At 33.6% G+C, this 8,298-nt stretch overlaps 1 protein-coding gene across 1 annotated transcript; it reads left to right on the top strand.

The window, feature by feature from the left end:
• The first annotated feature begins 2,210 nt into the window (after nt 1-2,210).
• Nucleotides 2,211-5,828, top strand: LOC110940674 (vacuolar protein sorting-associated protein 26C). Its single transcript, XM_022182229.2, has 11 exons — nt 2,211-2,372; nt 2,441-2,533; nt 2,608-2,672; nt 2,935-2,989; nt 3,206-3,289; nt 3,369-3,453; nt 3,535-3,621; nt 3,754-3,938; nt 4,014-4,102; nt 5,376-5,475; nt 5,560-5,828. Exons 1-11 carry the CDS (start codon nt 2,322-2,324, stop codon nt 5,602-5,604), a joined length of 939 nt encoding a protein of 312 aa, XP_022037921.1. The 5' UTR covers nt 2,211-2,321; the 3' UTR covers nt 5,605-5,828.
• Nucleotides 5,829-8,298: the final 2,470 nt, after the last annotated feature.

The following is an 8,298-nucleotide window of genomic DNA, read 5'->3' as shown; positions in this document are numbered from 1 at the left end:
GATTCTTACAATAAACGATAGTTGCTATCGAATCCTCATCCTATATATACGTAAAAAAAATTCTTTATTTGCGAATACACGTAAATTTAAACGTGTAATTTAATTTCTAACTGTGTATCCGAATAATAATGATAACTATAAAAAATTGAATTTAAGTTGTTTTTGACCAAGTTCTCGCGTTTTTTTTTTCATTCGTTCTCGCGGTTTTCACAATATTTAGCATTCTCATTTAAACTCTCCTATATATATATTGTTCTTATTTTAAATTTACAAATAAATTAATAAAAACCTTTCTTAAACTAGTTACATAACTAATATATTCAATCTCAATTACTATATGAGCCTACCTATAGGAAAAATAATCACAAGCAGACAAAAAGGGCTTACCGGAATCTCGTCGGAAACCTAGTCAACTTCACCGAACACTAATTCAAGTCTCTAAGATTGCGGTTGTTCAAAATCACCTTCAAGTCTCCCATTCTTTCTCTAAATCATCTGATGAGAGTCACTAGTACCCTCGTCGGAACCCTAGAAGCCCCAACCGTCATTGGCAGCTTCAGCTACCACCGATAACATTATTGTCGCATACTATCACGCTGGAACCCTCGTCCACCACCGCCTCCTACCATCTTTTCATTCGTCTAAACCACCACAACTCACCACCAGTCTGACCGAAGGCCGAGAGGGTGGCCGGCGGGAGACGACGACCGGTTCTTCCATCACCGCCGCTCCTCTCTCTCTCTATCACTCCCCTTCTATCGTTGCGCTCTCTCTTTCTCTCTATCCATCTTTCTAAGCTGGACTTTGAACAGCTACAAAAGAAGCGGTGGAGATAGAAATACGCATACACGTGTGGATGTTAAAAGTTAAAATCTCTAATATACCCTAGATCACTGTTTAATCAGTTTTTTTTAATATAATATAATATAATATAATATAATATAATATAATATAATATAATATAATATAATATAATATAATATAATATAATATAATATAATATAATATAATATAATATAATATAATATAATATATTATTATTATTATTATTATTATTTTTATACTATAAATAAGCAAGTTTTTCTTGCATTATTAGTTGTACCATGTGCATGGGGTGATTTTCAAAAAAATTCTTCTTTTATTTTTCATTTTCATTTTCCATTTAAAGTTTTTATCTTTTCATTTAACTTTTTTTATTTATTTACAATTTAACCTTAACATTTTTTTATTTTCAACTTTAGTCCTCTATACTTTTCATCCTTTACAAGTTTTTTGTTCTACGTTTTGTTCAAAATTTGGCGAGTCAACACGCTGCAACGTGTGTGTATGGTTCAATGTTTTTTGTCTGCTTTTCCTATTTGACAGGCCCGTCGCAACACGTCTATTATGCTTCGTTTGACAAGTTCGTTCTAATGTGCGGGTCCTAAATTGACTTAGTTTTTTCTTTCTATGTTTTACATTTCAGACTAATTTCTTCGCATTTCAATGACTTTACGTCTGTTTTTCGTTCAAAGTTATTTTTACTCTTTTTATTTATTTTATTTTACGAGCTCTTCTATTGGTGGTGGTGTGGCATTGGGCTACTTGGCACATTTTTACACATATGTTTAACCTATTAAATTTTTAACTAAAAATAATTTGTTTCAAGTTTACCCTTATACTTCCTTTACTTAAAAAAAACTATTTTTAAGTGCATATTTTTATGTACGTGTCGGTATGAATTCGATTTTCTCTATTCGACATAAACTTTTTTCTGGAAATAAGTCAGATCAAATATAATATGCTTTTGTTTAAAAAACATTTTTACGTCCATATTTATATGTATGTTTTGGTATAAATTCGAGTTGGTGTATGTTTCAAAGTAAACTTTTTTTGGGAAATGAGTGAGGTCAAATATAATATGCTTACTTGCTTATTATATGAATGTTTCGCAAATTTTGTTTCGAACCGAGTGGAGTCAAATTTGGTTTCTTTTTTTTCCCTTTATTTCCAAAAGTTCTAATTAATCTCTTTCGATTATACATGTCAGTTTTTCTGTTATACCTGTTATGTTTTCTATGATATGTCGAAATGCACGTTTTCATATGGTTAACACATCACATAATGTTTGGACTAATCCATTCGATGTTTGCGATTGTTATTGCTAGTTATTGTTATTTACCAAATAGTTATAAATAATTACCTGAACTAGATGATAACCTTCGCTTTCATTCTGTGTTTAAAAATTCAACAGGAGTGTATAGTTTGGTGAACCTTTGATTACCTTTTGTTGTGCTGGCAAGAAGTGAGCGAGGGAGGGAGGGAGGGTTGAGAAGCTTACGATGTCTGTTGAGATCAAACTCTCTCGATCCAATCGAACCTATCGCCCCAATGTAAGATTGATTCTAATCCCCAACTTACACCTTACAGATTTCAGCAACTTACTCTTAATCCCTTTCAGGATCCCCTCCGGGGAAACATCATCACCAGATTGCCTTCTTCCATTTCTCACCGTGGAATTCATCTCACTCTCAACGCTTCTGTAAATCTGCAGGTTTATGCTCTGTTTGTTTTTCGTCGTAATTCAGTTGATTGCTAAGCTGATGATGTGGTTAATTTGGTGTTTAGGTTCGTGGAGGTTCAGCTGGATTCATTGAATCGATTTATGGTGTTCTCAAGCCTATTCGAATAGTGTCTCTCTCTCTGTCTCTCTCATTCATTCATTTGATGTGCTTGTTATATGTTTAAAGCAAAATCAATTTGGGGCAACTTTAGCTCATTGCCCAAGAAACTCACATTTATTGTCACTTCTTTCTGTAACTATAATCGTTTTCATGCTCTTGTGTGAAAAGGGACCAAATCCACTAATAGACTCTAATTTAATCATTGTAAATTTGTAATGAAGAATGCCCCACTATGTTTATAATTATTCACACCATATTCATAAAAAAACAGGAAGAAGAGCATTCAAGTCCAACCTTCTGGGAAGATCAGTGCAGGCACAACACAGGTATACATTTCAGGCCATCGCCCTCACGTTTGCTGTAGTTTATGCATTTGTAACTTTTAATATTATAATGTATATTTTCTCTTTTGTTGGCATAATTTGTATGTGGCTACTTCTATAAGGCAATTACACATTCCTTTTGTCTTTCTATTATTTTGTGTTTTTATAATATATATTAAGACTGAATCAATGAATCCTGTTGGATCCCTTCTTAGACAGATACCATTTTCGATCATTCTTAATGATGGTGGAAAGGACGACAAATTCTATGAAACTTTCCATGGAGAAAACATTAGCATCCAGGTATGAATTCTTTTTTCTGTATTCTATCCTTCAATGGTTATATTGTATAACGGGTTTGCTGTCTATTGTACTCTCCTAGTATCTGCTAAATGTGGATGTTGTCAGAGGATACTTACATAAATCATTGTCTGCCACTGTGGAGTTCATAGTTGAAAGTGAATTTGGTAAAGATTTGGAGTTTCTCGGTTCACTTGTTTAAATGTTGTTAACAAGTACCTTTCCTAACTGTAAGTTTTTCTCAACAGCCATTCTACCCATTTCTCCTGAAATGGTCTTCTTTTATATCACTCAAGACACTCAAAGGCATTCTTTGCTTCCTGAACTGAAATCAGGTAAATGGAAAACTCGTACGTAGGTGATTAAAATTAGTTACTATAATGGGTACTGGTAGGTTCAGTTAGTTATTTCAGTTAAAGTAGTTTTTCGTGATGGCAACTGACGTATAGTCTGTGTTTGTTACATAGGCGGTTTTAAAATATCTGGTAGAATTTGCACTCAGTGCCTTGTATCTGATCCATTAGTGGGGGAGCTAACAGTTGAAGCATCTGCAGTTCCTGTTTACTCTATTGACATTCACTTGCTACGTGTAGAGTCAATTATGGTGGGGGAAAATATAGCAACCGAAACATCCATAGTCCAGACTACTCAGGCACCTAACATCTTCTTTCTTACATGACATACTGTGTGAATATCAAACCGACTAATATTCTTCACATTTTCATAGATAGCAGATGGAGACGTCTGCCACAATCTGCCGTTGCCTATTTATGTCATGCTTCCCCGACTTTTGACATGCCCAACCGTCTTTGCAGGGTAAGTTCATTTCCAGTCATAGTTTTCATTTTTTCAGCCTTTAGTAATTGGCTGCCTGACTTCAGTTATTGTATGTAGACGTAAAAAAATGTATGGCCGGGTTGGGTTGGGTTGGGTTGATCCTTTAATAGATTGATTCAGAAGGATATGTGTCTGCCTATTTGGCATGTCCTTTGTTTGTTAGGTTAGGTTGGTTGGGTGGACCTGTAACAACTTTCATACTGTTTTTTAGTTTTAATATGTTTACAGAAACTATATTGTTACAACTTAAGATATTTTCTTTTAATAAAGTGATTTAGGAGGTTTATTCATTTGAACTTAAAAGGGGACTTTCGACCCATTTTGCCCTGGACATTGTCGGTTAACTTTTTAACTAACTTTGGGTCAATGTAACCGAACCGACTCTGCAGTATGGAATTTCTGCAATGAATGGCATTTCTTCATCCTTTCAGTGGAATAAGGGAAGACACCTAATATAAGCTTCTTTTTTATTTTTTTAACATTGATTTATAAAAATTTAACTAGTTATTAATCTAGGCTTGTTAGGAACTATGGATGTTGGCTTTCTTTCATGAAAAACCTTCAATGGCTTGACTGCGGCCTATTCTTCTTTGGATTATATTATTGTAGGTCATAGATACACATTATTATATGCAACATAACAAAAATTGCAATTCTTCGATGATCTGATTTTGAGGTTTTACCATCATGTTAGGGGTGTTGATTTGGCCCAATTACATATTATTGGATCGGTCCAGGTTATGTGCAATCTCTATATCGAGTGTTGCCTACAGCTGGTCTAGTTATGATATTCTAAGACCATTCACAATCGATCCTCTATTCCATCTCTATAATTACACTAAAAATCACTATCTTTTCTCTATTACATTTTCAATTAAATAATATTTTCTTATACATTTATCATTACCTTTTCTCTCTCTCCCACTCACAACCCCTTTCAAAATATATTTAAAAAATTATAGAGGGTGAACAGTGTTCCTTCAAAATTATTGATGAGCAGTAACATTTTCTTTCTCCTTCACTCACAATCACTTTATAAAATATAGAGAATGCACTCAGATAAATATGGAGGATCGATTGTGAATGCTCCAACCTGGCACAAAAAGTGAGCTAAAATGGACACGGGTCAAATGGGTCAAACGATCAAAAGTGTATCTTTCATGCATAGAACATCCTAAAGTCATTTTATTGAATAATAATAGTATTGTTGTTAGTTTTTCTCTTTATTACAAGATTTTGATTCCTTGTGCAGACCATTTTCCGTGGAGTTCAAAGTTACCATCCTTGTTACGTTTCAGACTGAATTGTACAATGTTCAGACAAAATCTGACCCGCGAGCTTTAAGAAAATGGGTAAGATTTGGGTTTTGTATCATTCACTGGTTATTTATTTTATTATTTGTAAACTGAATATTTGGTTTGGTATCAAACTTCCAGGTTGCTATGGAAAGTCTCCCATTGGAGTTGGTTCAGTCTAAATGAATGTATGCCGGTTCATAAGTGACGGGATCCTTTGTTGGACTGGGCCCACAAATCACAATGGAGCCTCTATACTATATCCTTCCCCATACCCAATTTATAGAAAAGACATGAGATTTTATTTATGTTCAGTTCTACATTAGAGTACCCATTCTCATACCCCAAATATATAATGTGTAAAATTTTGAGGACTATTTAGTATTTGTTTGCATTTTCTTGCTTAAAAAGTCCCCAAGGGGATGGTAAAACGGTGTATGCCCCAACCATGACCGTTCAAAAAAAAAAAAAAAAAACCAAAAATGAAATTTATGATACAAATTTCTAAACAAAACTTCAAAATTTTGCGCCACTTATATTTTGATGACAAAATATTAAAATTAAAATTTCATGAATTTTGAAGTCTATTTGATATATTTTTGAATTTTCATGCTTAAAGTGAAGAATAAATTAAAAACATAACTTGCAAATTTCAAAATTACTAGATTTTAGGCCTTAAAATTACAATTTATTAGTTACAATCCAAAATCATACTTTTTATAAAAAGAGAAATCCAAGTGACATAAGAAAAGCTGATGTGTCAGCAGGAGAGCATGTCCAACAATGTTTTTCTTATGTCATCCCCGATGAGGTGGCAGCATAAAGTGACATCACAATTCAAAGATCTACCATCCAAACCATTGCCTCACTTTTCAATTTCAAAGGTCTGGCCCACATTCAATTATGAAACCACTGATGTTCATTTAAATTTCAACCACTGATGTTTCATTGAAATGGGAGGGTAATTTAAAATTTAAAACTTCGTAGGGATATGTAATTTGCATTTAGTGTCATTAGAGCTTCAATTCTTCTCTCTCTCAAATATAAATTCGAACCCAAATCCAAACTCGATCATAATTTCAAAAAGCCATTTCAATCTCTCTGTTTACTCTCTCTCAACTCTCTATCTCTAAAATTGTAGATACAGAGAAGAGGATGAAGACGACAGAGGCGTTGCATTTAACATCGATTTGAATATTATGCAGACCAATGGTAGTTTAAAAATAGATATTTTTTGATTTTTTCTTTTTATCACAGACGACAGATATTTTTTCTTTTTATCACAAATGTTCTTCATGTAGATCTTGTTGGATTTGTTATTTGGTGTTGAAGTCTTGAGTTCCTTGGCCGAGCTTCCGAATGTGATCAAGGTTATAAAATGGATCTCAACTTTATTGATGAAGAGGTAATGTCTGTTTGTGTTTAAAAATAGATGTATGTGTTTAAAATAATTAGGTAATTGTTATTTTGTTTGGTAATTGTTAATACACTTTGTAATCAGTTCTCCTTCTTTTTCGTGGTTTCTTGAGCTTTGTTACGTGTTTTCCAGATTGAAGTTTCTTCAAATCGTCATCCTCTCCAATGCTTCCATCGATTCTTCTCTCGCTAAATCTGGTAACAATCCGTGGCCTAATTTCTTTCATGATTTTATGAAATTTGATTGATATGTTTGTAGCTTTTGATTTTGTCTTTGATTTGTTATTGTTTATTCAGATGCTTGCATTGGTGTACCATGTGATTACGAGTAGATTGATTTTGATATGTTTGTAAAAGGAGAAATCCCAATGCAAATTAGAAAAGCTGGCGATGTCTGTTTAATCATCATGTTTAATATCGATTTGAATATTAAGTAGACCAACGGTAGTTTAAAAATAGATATTTTTTTTATTTTTTCTTTTTATCACAAACTGAAGGTTTGTATGCTAAATGTTCTTCAGGTAGATCTTGCTGGATTTGTTATTTGGTGTGGAAGTTTTGAGTTCGTTGGCCGAGCTTCCGAATGTGATCAAGGTTATAAAATAGATCTCAACTTTATTGATGAAGAGGTAATGTCTGTTTGTGTTTAAAAATAGATGTATATGTGTTTAAAATAAATCATGATTCTATGAAATTTGTTTGATATGTTTGTAGCTTTTGATTTTGTCTTTGATTTGTTATTGTTTATTCAAATGCTTGCATTGGTGTACCATGTGATTACGAGTAGATTGATTTTCAGTTTGTATATTGGGATTAAATACTCAACTGGTAGAATGACAGCAAGTCCAGGTTATGCTTCAAGCTGTCTTGATTTCTTTGGAGGCGGATAAGTGACTTGGGGAGGTCTGAAAAACAGAATTGATAAATTTGGGGAAAATGGGGTTGAAAGATGATAACCCAACAGTTGAGGATCTCATTCTACATCTCCGATAAATTCAGTGGTATTGTCAAATAATGCTTCCTAGATTTTTTAAGACCGACAAATGTCTAATGAACCATCACTGTGGACATTTGTTGGTCTTTGTCGGTCTTCAAAAATCTAGGAAGCATTGTTTGAGAATACCAGTGAATTTATCGAAGCTGTCGAATGAGATCCTCCACTGTTGGGTTATCATCTTTCAATCCCATTTTCCCTAAATTTATTGATTCTATTTTTCAACAGGGATGTAATGTAATGATTCCTCTCAATTGAATAAACGGACACTTGCTTCCTCTCAAAGGGTTATGGAGTGGTTATAACAGCTGAAGAAACTAAGGACTGTTATAACTAACCACTGCTTCTTATAAAGACTGATGGACTTAAAGACTGATTAGACCTATCCACTGTTAAAGACAAAGCTGTTAAAGACAGGCACTTATGTACCTAAGGCCTGATCAACCAAAGGAAAACCACTGCTCAGTCAG

This window comes from Helianthus annuus, chromosome 5 (genome assembly GCF_002127325.2).
Source record: "Helianthus annuus cultivar XRQ/B chromosome 5, HanXRQr2.0-SUNRISE, whole genome shotgun sequence".
Lineage (NCBI taxonomy): Eukaryota > Viridiplantae > Streptophyta > Magnoliopsida > Asterales > Asteraceae > Helianthus > Helianthus annuus.
The sequence above is the reverse complement of the archived record's forward strand: the minus strand, read 5'-3'. Positions and strand labels throughout refer to the sequence as shown.